This window comes from Salmo salar, chromosome 11 (genome assembly GCF_965601325.2).
Source record: "Salmo salar chromosome 11, fSalSal1, whole genome shotgun sequence".
In the NCBI taxonomy this organism is placed as follows: Eukaryota; Metazoa; Chordata; class Actinopteri; order Salmoniformes; family Salmonidae; genus Salmo; species Salmo salar.
Window position 1 is genome coordinate 104,847,438 of NC_138301.1, and position 17,577 is coordinate 104,865,014.

Consider the following 17,577-nt stretch of genomic DNA (forward strand, 5'->3'; position numbering starts at 1 on the left):
CAGATTGTAGTCTAATCGGGTGGTTTCTCAAATTTCAAAATCATTTTGACAAATACTGTACATAGAATACACTAACATTGCAAATATTAATTTAATTTTAATGAAACAATATAAAATGCAGCAATATCAAGATCTGAAAATAATATAATCGTATTGCTTAACTAATTTGAATCGGGCAAATCCGCTTCGAGCTGACTGCTCCTCTCTGGAAACAGAGGGCCGGTTGCTGAAGTCCACAAAACAAAAAGGGAATTACTGAAACATGGGATAAATCACAAGAGAGAACAAACACTGGATCCAACTCATGTTTAAACTTACACATGTATTACAAACACAACAAAAAACACATTCCCACCCCACCGCCCTCTCCCATGTCCACATTAGTTATTTTTCTTCTTCACAACATGGGCACAGTCATATTTCCCCCTGACCACAGTCAGCTTGACACCTGGCAGGTCCTGTGTCCTGCCCCCCTGCACCAGCACTACGTTGTGCTCCTGGAGGTTGTGTCCCTCCCCAGGAATGAACACCACTGCCTCCTTGCCGTTACTGAGGCGGACTCTGGCACATTTACGGTTGGCCGAGTTTGGCTTCTTGGGTTTCCGGATCATTGTCTTCAGGATTACTGCCTTCAGCTGGGGGCGGCCGAACATGGCACTGACGCTCGGGGGAGGGGGCGATGGCTTTCCACGGCGATGCATCTGATTCAGCGTAGCCATAGTTCTGGAGAGGACAGGTCCGGACCATTGGGAGACAGACTGAGACACTGTATTAGGGTACAAAGAGTGCATAAGAGATCTACTCCAATTTCTAATGTCGAGAGTAAAAACTGTAAACATAACTGGTGTCAACTCTTGTTGATTAAAAACATTGTCCCAGGGATGAGGAATCCCCACAGTCTGATAAATTGGCCTAAATAAGATGCTGAGGGTATTCTCTTCACAAAAGGTGCAGTGAGGGAGCAGGCTTTCACTCCAGCCAATGCAGTACCAAACTTCATTCACCTTAACTTTTAATCATCATCTGCTCTACAATAAATACTTATTTTTAGTGTAATCAACTGAGTTCATGGCTTCAAGCACACTGGCCCTAACAAGGTAAGATAACCCACCCCTGCAGGTCTGAAGTCAAGTGCATAGATAATGACTTTTACTGTCAACCGTCTGTGTGTGTGAGTGTGTAATATGATTATACTACTGTATTATGTGCCATTTAGCAGACGCTTTTACCCAAAGCAACTTTACAGTCATGTGTGCATACATTTTTTTGGTGTGTGTGTAATACAAATGCAGGAAGACATTACCTTGCAGAAATGATGTCAACGCTGGTCTCAGACACCCCAATAAAGCCATGCCTGCAAAAGAGTCAAAGACAGGATTTAGGGGTAACCTGTCTGTGTCATACTGGTAACCTTGCAGCTAACCCTACCATTTACTCTAGTCTAGTCTAAAACCGTGTTCTATATTATTTTCAAATCGTACCTGCTGCTTTTCAGTTCCTGTCCAGGGACAAACCACCCACGTGTGTTTTCAAAGTATATAACAACTTGTAATAGGGAAAATAATTAATGTCACACAAAAATCATAACCACTCTCACCCGTTTGACCTCCGGAAGTATTTGATATATTCTTCCGCATTGAGTGCGACAGCTTCGGTTGCAGGTTTTTGTAAGAGCACTACTGCCACCTACTGGTCGGTTACACGAAAATAACCACAAAACACCATGCACATTATGCTGGCCACGAATAAGAAGTGCTTGTGGATCTGATGTTGATCATTTTCTAAATAAGCCCAAAGGTATCCTTATGTTATAACCCTTGACGTAGACTGGAGCAGGAGGGGTAAGCCAAAGCAGTGTCAAATCAGAGTTGAGGTCAATTCTGTTTAAAAATCCATCCCAAATTGATTATAGTCAAATTGTCCTTGAAATATTGTTAAACTCATGACAGTTGGCTACATTATTTCATTTTCTCTAGGGACTTAAAATCAAGTGGCTTTTCCAATCAGGTGGTATTTTACAGGCAGGTTATGAGTCTAGAAAATATGTTAAATGAAAGATGACAGATCGTGCGTCTCACACCGAGGTAAAAACAGTTTCAGGTTGGATATTGGACTGATATTCGCCTGTAGTTTTCCTTACATCCACCAACAGCAGTTAGGGACCGTCAACATTGTGACAAATCAAAAATGTCAAATTCCAATAGCTATTTAACCATTACTCCTAAAACTTTCAAAACTGGTTCTAGCTAACCTGATGGCATAGACACACATTGCACACATTTATTTTTTGTTGATTTACATCTCGCACTATTTTTTATTATTTATTTACATTTTTGAATATCAATAGCTCATTGGTCATATGACCTGCTGACTCAAACAAGGTTCAGAATGTCCACTGACTACCCTTCTATATTGCACACCCTTTAGTTTGTCCATTTTCATCTCACACGTTTTTACATGAATTTTTCAACATTTAGAATTTCAATAGCTCCTTGGTCATGTGACCTACGGACTTCAAACAAGGTTCAGTATGTCCACTGATTACCCTTCTATATTACACACCCTTTAGTTAGTCCATTTTCATCTCACAAGATTTTACATGAATTTTTCAACATTTAGAATTTCAATAGCTCCTTGGTCATGTGACCTAGTGACTTCAAACAAGGTTCAGAATGTCCACTCAGTGGGCCTACACATTGCACACCCTTTAGTTTGTCCATTTTCATCTCACATGATTTGACATGAATTTTTCAAAATGTCAAATTTCAATAGAAATGGCTGAGGATATACTAAAAATGTCTGGTATGTAATGACATTTAATTCATAGTAAATGTAAATTCTTTATTTTTATGTAGTTGTGTCGGACAGCCATATGTTCAGTTCATGCCTATGATTTCAGAGTTCAACAAAGCCAACAACTGCTTCATGTGTCAGGTTATTTTAGATCTGGGTTGGGCAGGCAGACTGAAGTAAAGACCAACACAAAGGACCAGTTTCAAAACATTTATTTCTAAGGCATGGTTTTCGGTTAAACCATTCAACACATTCAAGTCAAATCGTCAATACACATAATTTCAGTTCTTGGTATCAGTTTCCTTCAGTTCAGTCTTACTTTAAAAACCATGCTATTTAAAACATAAACCCAAACAAAACAAAAGGGGCACAGAAAGTGGTGCAGCCCAGGAGGCAGGTGTCCATTTTCTAATTTCAAGCTCAACACAAGGATCCACCATGCTTCTGTACTGCATTCCACTCCTGTTGGCAGTGGCCGAGAACACAAAAACATGAGGGAATCAAAGTCACATGATCAGATGAATTGTCCAATGGGAATGCTCGCTGAATTAACTGGGGCAATTAGTCACACCTGTGGGCTGTGAAAATACAATTAACCATCACTTAATAAACTACTAAAAACGGATAACTTCTGAACAAAAATGATGTAGTTCCAAGTTAACATTTATAGTTTGATAACAGTGTACATTTCAATATTTTTACCACATAAATGTATCAATTTGACCTCAATTTATATTGTAAGGTGAAACCAAATCATACATGGATGTTGCCGTGAATACTACATCATCGTTCTCCATCAGCCAGTGTGCTTTAATAGGACAAAGTGGAAAGTCACTCTATGTTCTACCATTTGGAATTATAGTGTAGTGTACAATGCACTGCTGAAATACCTGGGTTATATATACCGGTAACAATATACTGTATTTCACTCATAATCTGAATTTACAGGGGGTTTTTGTATCACTTTGGTACTATTTTCACAAGCATGTGGTTTCCGCCTGGTACGGCAACTCCACCGCACGCAACCGCAGAGCTCTCCAGAGGGTGGTGTGGTCTGCCCAACGCATCACCGTGGCACACTGCCTGCCCTCCAGGACACCTACAGCCCCCGATGTCACAGGAAGGCCAAAAAGATCATCAAGGAAATCCAACACCCGAGCCACGGCCTGTTCACCCTGCTATCGTCCAGAAGGCGAGGTCAGTACAGGTGCATCAAAGCTGGGACCGAGAGACTGAAAAACAGCTTCTATCTCAAGGCCATCAGACTGTTGAATAGCCATCACTAGCACATTAGAGGCTGCTGCCCTATATACATAGACTTAAAATCACTGGCCACTTTAATAATGTTTACATATTTTGCATTACTCATCTCATATGTATATACTGTATTCTATTCTACTGTATCTTAGTCTATGCCGCTCTGACATTGCTCGTCCAAATATTTATATGTTCTTAATTCCATTCCTTTACTTTCCCATCACTCATGGGAAAGAAATGATGGAAAAAATGTCAAGTCTTTTTTTTATGGGTAATGCAAGTGTATTGCATAATGTGAAAAAGGTGTAATGTACTGTAATTTACAGTACTGTAGCATACTACAAGGACAATTTTGAAACATGTATTTTTTTCTATTGGTTTAAATGGTTGTTAAAACAATTAGATATCATACAATGGGTGGCAGGTAGCCTAGCAGTTAAGAGCATTGGGCCAGTAACCGAAAGGCTACCGGTTCAAATCCTAAGCTGTCTTGGTGAAAAATCTGATGTGCCCTTGAGCAAGGCACTTCACCCTAATTTATCTGGATAAGAGTGTCTGAGTAAAATGATGTTGTCTTTTCTTGAAAGATGTCTCCAAACAAAATGAATGCACAATAAAAGGTTTTAATATAAGACTTGTTGCGTTACAAGTGTTACCAGCTTGGATCACCACTTGTGAAAATAGCACCAAAACGATTGGAAAAAACTGTAATATTATTCTTGTCAAACCCTGATCTGTTTCACCCGTCTTTGTGATTGTCTCCACCCCCCCTCCAGGTGTCTCCCAATCTTCCCCATTATCCCCTGTGTATTTCAACCTGTGTTCTCTGTTTGTCTGTTGCCAGTTCGTCTTGTTTGTTCAAGTCAACGGTTTGTCTCAGCGCCTGCTTTTTCCAGTCTCCCTTTTCTCTCCCTCCTGGTCTTGACTCTTGCCTGTCCTGACTCCGAGCCCGCCTGCCTAACCACTCTGCCTGCCCCTGACCCTGAGCTCGCCTGCCTAACCACTCTGCCTGCCCCTGACTCTGAGTCTGCCTGCCTAACCACTCTGCCTGCCCCTGACTCCGAGCCCGCCTGCCTAACCACTCTGCCTGCCCCTGACTCCGAGCCCGCCTGCCTAACCACTCTGCCTGCCCCTGACTCCGAGCCCGCCTGCCTAACCACTCTGCCTGCCCCTGACCCTGAGTCTGCCTGCCTAACCACTCTGCCTGCCCCTGACCCTGAGTCTGCCTGCCTAACCACTCTGCCTGCCCCTGACCCCGCCTGCCTAACCACTCTGCCTGCCCCTGACCCTGAGCCCGCCTGCCTAACCACTCTGCCTGTCCTGACTCCGAGCCCACCTGCCTAACCACTCTGCCTGCCCCTGACCCTGAGTCTGCCTGCCTAACCACTCTGCCTGCCCCTGACTCCGAGCCCGCCTGCCTAACCACTCTGCCTGTCCTGACTCCGAGCCCGCCTGCCTAACCACTCTGCCTGCCCCTGACCCTGAGTCTGCCTGCCTAACCACTCTGCCAGCCCCTGACTCCGAGCCCGCCTGCCTAACCACTCTGACTGTCCTGACTCCGAGCCCGCCTGCCTAACCACTCTGCCTGACCCTGACCCTGAGTCTGCCTGCCTAACCACTCTGCCTGCCCCTGACTCCGAGCCCGCCTGCCTAACCACTCTGCCTGTCCTGACTCCGAGCCCGCCTGCCTAACCACTCTGCCTGCCCCTGACCCTGAGCCCGCCTGCCTAACCACTCTGCCTGTCCTGACCCTGAGCCCGCCTGCCTAACCACTCTGCCTGTCCTGACTCCGAGCCCGCCTGCCTAACCACTCTGCCTGACCCTGAGCCCGCCTGCCTAACCACTCTGCCTGTCCTGACCCTGAGCCCGCCTGCCTAACCACTCTGCCTGTCCTGACTCCGAGCCCGCCTGCCTAACCACTCTGCCTGCCCCTGACCCTGAGCCCGCCTGCCGACCTGTACCTTTGCCCCCCTCTGGATTACCAATCTCTGTCGTACCCTGGACCTGCCTGCCGCCCGGTACTGTTGCCCCACCTCTGGTTTACTGACCCCTGCCCGCCTTGACCTGTCTATTGCCTGCCCCTGTTGGAATATTCAACTATTGTTTATTCGACGTGGTCTGCATCTGGGTCTTACCTTTATACCTGATAATTCTAGTTGATATATTAAAGGGTACATCTGTCAGGTTTGTGTGTGTCTGTGTGTGTGTGCGTGCGCAAATGCAGACACATTCAGGCCTGTGGCTCAGTCTGAGCTGCTGATTGTGTGACAGGCGTCACAATGTACGTCAGAACTGTCCCTGACTCTCATCACACAATGGAGAGAATAAGGGAGAGGCAGATGGATAAAATGACAGTGTCTAAATGATCAGTAAAAGACAAACACTTCAAAATATATTTTAATAGAGTTGCTTTTGATTGGTACCCAAATACATCGACAACAAGAGAAAAATACATCGACAACAAGAGAAAAATACATTAACAATCTCCATTACTCATTCGGTACAGTAGCTAATGTACTGGATGTAATTTAAAAAAATCTAATACAGAAATCACAGTTATATAATGTATGAATGTACAGCATATAGTGTATTATTGGTACACTGGTAATACACACGTTTCACTCCACTTTTAGAGTCATATATAGTCAATAGATCAGTCAAACACAGTATGTGAACAGCACATATATTTCCACATTATTCTATACAAACACAATTGTGTATAATATAATCATTTAATTTCTAAAACATAGAAATCAAACCTTTACTCTGCGGTAGACACATTAATGTGTACTTTGACACTAAAACAGAAGTCTATCGATTGATAACTGCTGAAAGACAACCCATTATGATTTTCAAACCAAAATGCATCCATTCAACAAAATAAGACTAAGTTGACCAATGTGTAGATCAATGTATAAAACACTATCTATATAGAATAAAACCAAACAAAATCGCTGTGGTCTCTTACATTTTTACCATTTGATATTTTGTGCTCAAAGAAGCCTTCTTCCTCACTATGAGTGAATATAAACATGGCACTTTAAATGACCTCTATCATGAGGTTACTCAGCAATCAAATGTATTCAAAGTAATGCATGTACAACTGAATCATCAGAAAACAGTATTATACAATATTGAATTGTAAGTATCTTAAATATGTATAGGAGAATATACATTTTCAGCGTTTTGAATATTTTGTATAGATGTTGCACATTCAGCTTTTACAGGAAAAGCTTGAAATATGACAATATGCCATACTGAACGAAGTAAGTCACAGACTTATTTTAGAAGAGGGTCACGCAGGTTTCCATCTGAAATGAAAGAAAACAACAGACAAGAGTTAATTTAGTTCAGCAACCAATATTTATCACACTGAAATCTTAGTAGTGATGCATCTTATACTGTAAAATGGAAAATATCGGATGAAACTATGAAAAAAATGTTCGTGCCAGTGGTAAAATGGCCTGTTCTCTTATCAATATATTAGCATGACAAAAATGTCCCGCACCTTGGTGGAAGCTTTGTGAATGTATGGTTGAGTGGGAGTTGATACAACTCAGGTTGTCACCCCGAGACGGGTTGAAAGAGGCATCTGCCTCAAACACAGATTCCATGGTATCCAGTTCCTCCAGAAGGGACTGGGCATGGGGCAAACCGATGGTGGGAGCCGGATGGACAAAGGCAGGGGCACACTCCTGAAAGGCTGTGAGAGCGATGGCTGACGATGGTAGTGACAATAGAGGCTCCACTGACACGTCCGTATCCATCTCACTCTCAGATGACTCCTCCATGTCTCTCTTAATCCCTGCCCCGACGGCCATCATAGCTCCACCCACTGCCAAGTAGTTACACTGCGTCGACTGGACGCTACAGAAGTGGTTTACACCAATTGAAGATTCACCCTTGAAGAGGCTGGGCTTACACCTGCTCACTGGGATGAGTGGCCAGCATGGAGGGAAGGACTTAAAGGAGGAAGAGGGAGGAGAGGAGCATGAAGAGGGGGACAAAGGGAAAGTTGAGAGCTCCTCAATTAGGCTCTCTAGAGCCATACTCTCCTCATACAGAGAGATATCCTCTCGGCTAAGGGGCGGGTCTAGCCCCCTCCAGGGCGGACACTCGGCTCCGCAAGGAGGAGAGGGATTCTGGGATGTGGCCTGAAGACTGGGTGAAGATGAGAAGGTGGGTGGGGTTACTCTGGGTAGAAGAGGGTCACAATAGAATCCCTCAGCTAAAGAGCTAATATATTTAGCCAAGAGAGAAATGTCCTCCCTCTCTCGCTCCTGCTCTTTCTCTGTGGAGAAGAAGGAGCAGGGAGGATGTGTGGGGGAAGCCTCTGGAGTTAGGAGGAGCTCATTCAGAGGGCCATGGAAGGGCCTGTGGGGAACATCCACATACAAGGGACCACTAATCTGTGGCAGGCCCATGATGGAGCATTCATCTCCCACAAAACTATTGGTGGTGGGGGGCAGCTTTCCATGGGGCTCTGCCGGGAAGAGTACCTGAGGATGCTCGGAAGAGAGGACCTGGGAGAAGGCTGGTGCACTATGTGCTGAGTTAATAACCTCATGAGCCACTGGGCAGGACACAGCTGCATTGAAAGGATCAAAACTGAGTTGCAGTTTCTCCACAAAAGGAAAACTTCCACTAGCAAGATGAGGGGTATACGGGGGAGTGCATGCACACTCCCCAATCTGTTGAGGGTGGGGCATAGTAAGAGGGGCGAGGGGCTTAATGAGGGAGGAGGGGAGGGCTTCTGACATATTGGTTAGATGAGAGGGAATTCTTTGAGTCAGAACATCAGACTTAGTGTCCGTCAGTGAGGCAGGAGGGTACACAGTGGTTGGTCCAACAGAGAGAAGGCTGGTCTTTGGTTCCCACTGGAGTTGTCCTCCATGTGCCTGGGGGAAGTTCTCTTCATCCAGAGACGACAGGCTAGACCGAGGACCATAACCAACTGGCTGCATGGGCTCCTCACAAGAGCTCTGCTGGCGTATTGAACATGCCTCTGACTCACTAAGAGAGAGAAAGAGAGAGCAAGGAAAAGAGACAATAATTATAATTTATATCTCACATATACTGTATAGAGGTCATGGTTAAAGGTAAGAGACAAATGACACAGTGGTATTTCATAGCAGTGTAGCTGTGGTACCTGATGATGTAGTTGTGGCAGCTGATGGGGTTTTCGTCGATGTTCAGCTGGAGGACCATATAGAGCCAGACCCATGAGTGGTCTGCTGCCTCCACCTGCACCACCATGTCCACCTGCCTCCCCTCTCCTTCACTCACTACAGAGACAGACACATTCCCATATTCAGCTCTCCTCACTGGTCTGTCTTCCTCACGTGTTTGTATTGTTGGTTGTGTTATGTTATGTTAGACTGTATGTTAAGTGGCTGCGGTTGAGTAGTTGTGTTATTGTGGATGTACTCACATAGGAGACAGTGCTGTGTAGAGGCATGGGAGAGATCCCTGGGATGGACCAGGCTGTACCAGGAGCGAGAGCGTAGAAACTCCACATCGTAGCCCAGGTACACACTCACACTGGAGGAAAAAGGGACAATAGAGTTGATAACATACCCCATGTTCTCATGCCTATACACTACCAAAACAGTGTTATACTTCAGAATGAACCAGGCTCATTCTTACCTGTCCTGGGCATCCCAAAGCCTCATGTCCCTGTGGTGTTGAGAGTGGAAACAAGCCAGTAGGAAGGACTGCTCAGGGGGTGGGGTGAGGGGGGCACTCTTGGCGATTGTAAGGTAAGGCGTTTTTGTCTTCAGAGGGGTACAGAAACACACCCATACTGGGTTGGAGGTCCAGTATGCAGAGACAGGGCACGGTGGGGTGAGGCAACGAGCTCTGACCAGCATCAACTTGTTCTCCGCACCCTGTCGCCGGATGAACTTTGTAGTATTGAAGCGACATCGAAATAACTTGTCTGTAGGAGGAGAAAAAGGAGGAAGGTTTGAAATTGATGTCATCTGTTATCATCATAAGATATAGATATATATATATATATATATATATATATTTGAGGAACAGTTACATAAATTACATTTAATTGGTAAAGTAAGGTCTTGGTTGTCTTTTGATAGATGATGTCACCATAGTCTAGGATAGGATGCAGTAGTTGTGTTACCAAGGTATTTCTAATGGCTCCAGTAAAACAATTCTTAGATTAGTGATGAGAGATGTCTACCTGTGTCAGTAGTGGTCATCGGTAGACCTGCAAGGTTGCTCCTTATGACAAAGTGGTCCATAGGATCAATGATATCATACACACTATCACTCTGGGCAACCAGGTCCACCTGAATGAGAAAAACAGGTTGCATAACATTGAATGAGACTTTCGTAGGCCTATGCACAATACTTTCAGTGTATGATTTGTCAAAGTAACAACAACAGCCACCAGTTTGCAGCTTCGGCTACTCACCATGCAATGCCCGAGGTGGTCTGCGACGTTGTCTGATAGATACAGAAGTTTTCCATCGCTCGTTAGGAGTATCATGAAACCGAACAGTTCGTGCATCAGCCCTGACAGCTCCTGAAACAACATTACGTCCGTGGTCTCGTCTTGAAGAGCGGCTGTTTTGGCACAGAAAATAAAAGGTCTAACATTAGTTGTAAATATCGTCACTGAGACAAAAAGCATGAAATAAATTGTAGTATTAGCATTTTTTTCAACAGGGATCGTGTTCATCCTAAATATTACTAGTGTTATGCATCCAACAGATTGGAGTCAGGCGTATTTACTCGCTACATCAGACTAGTACCATGGACAGCGCCAAACATTTTCAGAACTTTAGACAGCGCAAGACGTGTATGGACATTATGTAAAAATCCATAACAAATCAAACTATTAGCCAACAAATACATCAGTAGATCAACTTCTACATTACAGTGCTTCATAGGATGTAATGCTTGTCGACCATGCACGTTAAACTTCAGTGCACCTGGTGACTAAAACCACAAGAGAAAATTATTTGAAATAACAAAAAGGTTAAGCCTACCTTGAGAGAAGAATACAGACTTTCGGGTGTACATGCAGGCAAGGGACATGATGTGTAGGTAGGAGAGTCGAGCTTTGTCCGAATCGGAAATGGGCAACAGTTCCTTGATGTTCCGAATCTCTGCGTTGATTTGATCCCTCCGAGCCTTTGAGGCTCCTTTTGTGGACCGATACATTGTCGCGTGCCTGTCTGAAACAGGTGTCTGTTCCGAGTTTGAGAGTATTGTAGAAGTCGCGGAGTTGTTCTGTCTCACTACTTCATCCTGATTCGGGCGCTGTAAATTGACAACGGAATTGTTAGAATGAATATGAGTAGTTTAATAGCTGAGTTTGCATTGTCAATTCATTGTAATTTATCTCCCCGTGAGCAAGGAGCTGTTATGGTGGCTGTCTATGTTGACTAGTTGCGTCGTGATTATAAAGTACATGAAGGAGGATGTTCTTTATATAGGCTGATGGTGCGGTGGAGGGGTGCTGAGCAACCATACAGTAGATAGGAATAGAATGTGAACGGCGATGGGAGGGGGTGATTAGCATTGAGGACTGCCTGCTGTATGATAACTCTCTCTCTCACTCCCTCTCCTAGAGAGAGAGAGAATGTGTGTGTGTGTGTGTGTGTGTGTGTGTGTGTGTGTGTGTGTGTGTGTGTGTGTTAACCAAAGCACGTGCAGTAAGTGTTGTCTCCAGGTGAACTAAGCAAACGCCTACACACTCCCCTTCCCTTCTCTCTCTGGTGAGAATTCAGCCTTGTACATGTTCCTTGCTCTATTATTGCCTTGGTTGTTCAGTTTATTTTTAGAACATGGACTTGAGTGGATTGTTTTGATTGTAATGACACACTCTATTTTTTATCTGATTCTCTTCTTAGACTGAGTTGGAGGTCTGCACCAATTACAGTGAAAATACAAGTGGTCAAGATTACATTTGTTCATTTGTAATTTTAGATGTGGAGTTACATTAGAGTTAAGATATAGTAGGTGTTTTAGTCAAACAGTATACTCCATTCAGATAATAACATTTTGTATACCTTTTTACCTATAAGTAAACTAAAACCACAAATGAGACTACAGCCACACACATTTTCACTTAACTGATGTATACCATGCCTGACTCCAACATCCTGTTGATAGTCCTTTATAATACCATATCACAACACTTAACTGATGTACAACATCCTGTTGATAGTCCTTTATAATACCATATCACAACACTTAACTGATGTACAACATCCTGTTGATAGTCCTTTATAATACCATATCACTAGACTTAAGACCAACTGGACTCTCCTTGAATTGTAAACCATTTTTTTAAATCAGATGACGTCAGATAGATTGAAATTTTACTGGCTTCAGTTTGGTCCGGGCCCATGGGACAGAGAGGGAACTGCTGTTTGACGTCCTGGGCTCCCTGTGGTAATGGATGTTTTTATCGTGGGTGATGTGGCCATCTGTTGAAACCACAATGGTGTTGAGATATGGAGCATCTATATTCTCACTGATGGTGTTGAGATATGGAGCATCTATATTCTCACTGATGGTGTTGAGATATGGAGCATCTATATTCTCACTGATGGTGCAGGATTTTGATACAACACAGAATTAGATTTTCCCAAATCTTGAATTGCTATTTTTGCTATTTTGTGTATAGAGACATTTTCACATGCAGAGGTGTTGGAGAGTTGTTCTTTAACTCAGCATTTATTTCCCTCTCTTTCTATCTTCATTCATCAATCACAAGGTGCTTGTCTCGTGTTTGTCTCCATCTCTTGCTTGTCTCCATCTATGTGTGACCATGGCAACAATACTGCTGTTACTTAGTAACCACATTGGTCCACAAAGAAATAATTATTCTCAAAGACGCCATTTAAGCTGGTAGGTGATAACCACACTTTATTATTTAGAGGTGGATTGCAGATAAAGGCAACTATTTTGTTTGAAATATAAAATATGATTATTGGATATGGAATTAAATGTATTGTAGAGCGATGTGATTACATGGACCACTGCCATATTTTCATCATAGGTTGAGTTTAGGAGAAGCACCGTATGATCTTTCTAAAAGTTATGTGTAACACAACCAAACATTTCATTCCTTATTGTTCCTCTGTAGAGTTTTATCAGGTAATGATGACTCATTTGTCTCCAGTCATGATATCATTACATTTTCTCTAATGATATTCAAAATTGTATAAACAAGATAAAAGTAAATAAATATAAAATCAGTGTCTCGCTCACACACACTGTCCTACACTTTTTTGAATTTAAATAAAACGATGATTCATTTCCTCTTTCATTCATGCATTTCCTCTCTCATGTCAGAGCCCCTTCTCCTAATGGACTGGTGATGACTAGGGATTCATGAGGGGGTGGAGAGAAAATAACTCTCTACCTGATCCAGCTCAATTTCCTCTCTAGACAGAAATATACAAATACAGTTGAATTCAGAAGTTTACATACACCTTAGCCAAATACATTTAAACTCAGTTTTTCACAATTCTGACATTTAATCCTAGTAAACATTCCCTGTCTTAGGTCAGTTAGGATCACCACTTTTTATTTTAAGAATGTGAAATGTCAGAATAATAGTAGAGAGAATGATTTATTTCAGCTTTTATTTATTTCATTACATTCCCAGTGGGTCAGACGTTTACATACACTCAATTAGTATTTGGTAGCATTGCCTTTAAATTGTTTAACTTTGGTCAAACATTTCAAATAGCCTTCCACAAGCTTCCCACAATAAGTTGGGTAAATTTTGGCCCATTCCTCCTGACAGAGCTGGTGTAACTGAGTCAGGTTGGTAGGCCTCCTTGCTTGCACACGCTTTTTCAGTTCTGCCCACAAATTTTCTATAGGATTGAGGTCAGGTCTTTGTGATGGCCACTCCAATACCTTAACTTTGTTGTCCTTAAGCCAGTTTGCCACAACTTTGGAAATATGCTGGGGTCATTGTCCATTTGGAAGACCCATTTGCGACCAAGCTTTAACTTCCTGACTGATATCTTGAGATGTTGCTTCAATATATCCACATAATCTTCCTACCTCATGATGCCATCTATTTTGTGAAGTGCACCAGTCCCTCCTGCAGCAAAGCACCCCCACAACATGATGCTGCCACCCCCGTGCTTCACGGTTGGGATGGTGATCCTTGGCTTGCAAGCCTCCCCCTTTTTCCTCCAAACATAACGATGGTCATTATGGGCAAACAGTTCTATTTTTTTTCACAAGGTCCTTTGCTGTTGTTCTGGGATTGATTTGCACTTTTCGCACCAAAGTACGTTCTTCTCTAGGAGACAGAAGGCATCTCCTTCCAAGGGCGGTATGACAGCTGTGTGGTCCCATGGTGTTTATACTTGCGTACTATTGTTTGTACAGATGAACGTTGTACCTTCAGGCATTTGGAAATGGCTCCCAAGGATGAACCAGACTTGTGGAGGTCTACAATTTTTTTCTGAGGTCTTGGCTGATTTCTTTTGCTTTTCCCATGATGTCAAGCAAAGCGGCACTGAGTTTGAAGGTAGGCCTTGAAATACATCCACAGGTACACCTCCAATTGAGTCAAATTATGTCAATTAGCCTATCAGAAGCTTCTAAAGCCATGACATAATTTTCTAGAATTTTCCAAGCTGTTTAAAGGCACAATCAACTTAGTGTATGTAAACTTCTGACCCACTGGAATTGTGATACAGTGAATTATAAGTGAAATAATCTGTCTGAAAACAATTGTTGGAAAAATTACTTGTTTCATGCACAAAGTAGATGTCCTAACCAACTTGCCAAGACTATAGTTTGTTAACAAGAAATTTGTGAAGTGGTTGAAAAACGAGTTTTAATGACACCAACCTAAGTGTATGTAAACTTCCGACTTCAACTGTATCGTTATCCACAGGAATAAATATGCCTAGAAACCATTTCAAGTCGGCATAGGTTAATATAATATGTTGGCAATGAAGCTACAGTATCATTGGAATATGTTGTGAGGATATAACAATTTATTGTAGATGTGTTATTATTATGTATGTATACAAATGAGTCATTGTAAAGTGTCAACAAGATTAATAATAAAATTTTAAGTGCTCACTGGTAAGCTAATTCATGTTCAGGACAAACTTAACAATGTGCATTCATGATCTCCCTCTACCTCAGACTGAGCCTGAAATCCATGTCCAATCCCAGGTGTAACCTGACAACAAGACCCCCTGTACTACACAACATCCACACCCATAACATCACCCCCTGTACTAACCACCACCCATTACATTACCCCTTGTACTACCCACCACCCATAAAATTAACCCCTGTACTACCCACCACCCATAACATCACCCCCTGTACTAACCACCACCCATTACATTACCCCCTGTACTACCCACCACCCATAAAATTAACCCCTGTACTACCCACCACCCATAACATCACCCCCTGTACTAACCACCACCCATTACATTACCCCCTGTACTACCCACCACCCATAAAATTAACCCCGGTACTACCCACCACCCATAAAATTAACCCCTGTACTACCCACCACCCATAACATCACCCCCTGTACTAACCACCACCCATTACATTACCCCCTGTACTACCCACCACCCATAAAATTAACCCCGGTACTACCACCACCCATAAAATTAACCCCGGTACTACCCACCACCCATAAAATTAACCCCTGTACTACCCACCACCCATAACATCACCCCCTGTACTAACCACCACCCATTACATTACCCCCTGTACTACCCACCACCCATAAAATTAACCCCGGTACTACCCACCACCCATAACATTAACCCCTGTACTACCCACCACCCATAGCATTGCCCAATGTACTACATACCACCCATAACATTACCTCCTGTACTACATACCACCCATTACATTACCCCCTTTACTACCCACAACCCATAACATCACCCCCTGTACTAACCACCACCCATAACATTACCCCCTGTATAATCCACCACATATAACATTACCCACTTTCCTGTGGCTCAGTTGGTAGAGCATGGTGTTTGCAACACCAGGGTTGTGGGTTCGATTCCCACGGGGGGCCAGTACAAAAAAAAAAAAAAAAAAATTAAAAAAAAAAATGCTTGTAATTAAAATGAAATGTATGAATTGTATGCAATCACTACTGTAAGTCGCTCTGGATAAGAGCGTCTGCTAAATGACTAAAATGTCAATGTAAATGTAATGTAAATGTAAATGTAAATGTATAAGTGTACAATGTTCATTCATCCTCTCCCTCTACCTCAGACTGAGCCTGCTCTGTGAACTCTACCGCCCATGCCATGGCACCCTGGGATGAAATCCCTGCCCAATCCCAGGTGTGCCCAAACAACATTACCCCCTGTACTACACAGCACCCACACCAATAACATTACCCCCTGTACTACCATCACCCATAACATTACCCCCTGTACTACCATCACCCATAACATTACCCCCTGTACTACCATCACCCATAACATTACCCCCTGTACTACCATCACCCATAACATTACCCCCTGTACTACCTACCACACAGAACATCACCCCCTGGACTAACCTCAACCCATAACATTACCCCTTGTACTACTCACCACCCATAACATTACCCCCTGTACAACCCACCACCCATAACATGACCCACCACCCATACGATTACCCCTTGTAATACCCACCACCCATAACATTACCCCCTGTACTACCCACCACCCATAACATTACCCCCTGTACTACTTACCACCCATAACATTACCCCCTGTACTACTTACCACCCATAACATTACCCCATGTACTACCCACCACCAACACCCATCTGCTTCTTCCCCTGCCCACCTACATAACGTCTGTGCCTGGACTCCCTGCCTCTCAGCTCCCACACTGAAGATATCACAGAGGAATGCCCAACACTCTGGTACAAACACACTAAAACATACTCACACATTATCTCCCATGCAAACACACACTCTTCACTGCCCATTCTAATGTAAGGTATGAGTAAAGAATTTATTCTGTAATATTCTTGTTTTTTGCTCAAGTGAATCAGATTCAGGCTTCTGTTATTTCTGCCACTATGTGGAGACATTGAGGTACTGATACGTCAGTCCACACTATGTGTGTGTGGGGCAAAGCTGAGAAAAACTTGTTTGTGTGAAAAAGAACACGATGAAGCGAGAATAACATACATTTTTAAAAATAATTATTTAAGTAACAGATATCTGTGAATTATGTCTTAGGTAAGGGATAATTCTACAGTGGAGCATTCATGTGGCAACCCCTTTTTTCGATGAATGTGAACTCTTGCACAGCTACAGAAAAAACATTCAAGTTTGGTTGATATGTGACTGCATTGTTGATTTGAACCCTATTGTTGATTTTTGGTTGACATCTGGGTTACAATTAGACGAAAAGACTGTGCATGTTGATGACCTCATGCAAATTCTACCAACTAGCCACATTAATGGAACACGTTGATAAAGTGTGTTTAATGACAAGGAGACTGAGGGCTCTATTCAGTCTGTATCACTGAAATGT

General features: G+C 43.1%; 2 protein-coding genes across 3 annotated transcripts; both read right to left on the minus strand.

Moving 5' to 3' along the window:
* Positions 1 to 77: 77 nt before the first annotated feature.
* LOC106563509 (small ribosomal subunit protein uS12m) lies at positions 78 to 1,652 on the minus strand. Of its 2 annotated transcripts, none has more exons than XM_082958220.1 (3): positions 1,598 to 1,652; positions 1,304 to 1,354; positions 78 to 766 (listed from the first exon to the last, which is right to left on the minus strand). In XM_082958220.1, the coding sequence occupies exons 1-3, from the start codon at positions 1,635 to 1,637 to the stop codon at positions 381 to 383; spliced, it is 477 nt and encodes a 158-aa protein (XP_082814346.1). In that variant the 5' UTR covers positions 1,638 to 1,652; the 3' UTR covers positions 78 to 380. The 2 variants fall into 2 exon arrangements, with proteins under 2 accessions (XP_082814346.1, XP_013984638.1); XM_014129163.3 differs by having other exon boundaries at positions 1,482 to 1,624.
* A 5,677-nt stretch (positions 1,653 to 7,329) lies between these two features.
* Positions 7,330 to 11,235, minus strand: LOC106563543 (neuronal PAS domain-containing protein 4A-like). The gene is made up of 8 exons (XM_082957568.1): positions 11,061 to 11,235; positions 10,484 to 10,635; positions 10,250 to 10,358; positions 9,697 to 9,988; positions 9,482 to 9,591; positions 9,200 to 9,335; positions 7,559 to 9,063; positions 7,330 to 7,361 (listed from the first exon to the last, which is right to left on the minus strand). The coding sequence occupies exons 1-8, from the start codon at positions 11,233 to 11,235 to the stop codon at positions 7,330 to 7,332; spliced, it is 2,511 nt and encodes an 836-aa protein (XP_082813694.1).
* Positions 11,236 to 17,577: the final 6,342 nt, after the last annotated feature.

What these genes read in the sequence shown, in the direction of transcription:
- LOC106563509 (XM_082958220.1), bottom strand. Translation starts at nt 1,637, where the DNA reads ATGCGGAAGAATATATCAAATACTTCCGGAGGTCAAACGG. An exon ending in TACTTCCGGAGGTCAAACGG is followed by an intron (nt 1,355 to 1,597) that starts GTGAGAGTGGTT and finishes ACTCTTTTGCAG; the next exon opens with GCATGGCTTTATTGGGGTGT. An exon ending in GTTGACATCATTTCTGCAAG is followed by an intron (nt 767 to 1,303) that starts GTAATGTCTTCC and finishes ACCCTAATACAG; the next exon opens with TGTCTCAGTCTGTCTCCCAA.
- LOC106563543 (XM_082957568.1), bottom strand. Translation starts at nt 11,235, where the DNA reads ATGTATCGGTCCACAAAAGGAGCCTCAAAGGCTCGGAGGGATCAAATC. An exon ending in ACCACCTCGGGCATTGCATG is followed by an intron (nt 10,359 to 10,483) that starts GTGAGTAGCCGA and finishes TTTCTCATTCAG; the next exon opens with GTGGACCTGGTTGCCCAGAG. An exon ending in TACACAGCACTGTCTCCTAT is followed by an intron (nt 9,336 to 9,481) that starts GTGAGTACATCC and finishes CTGTCTCTGTAG; the next exon opens with TGAGTGAAGGAGAGGGGAGG.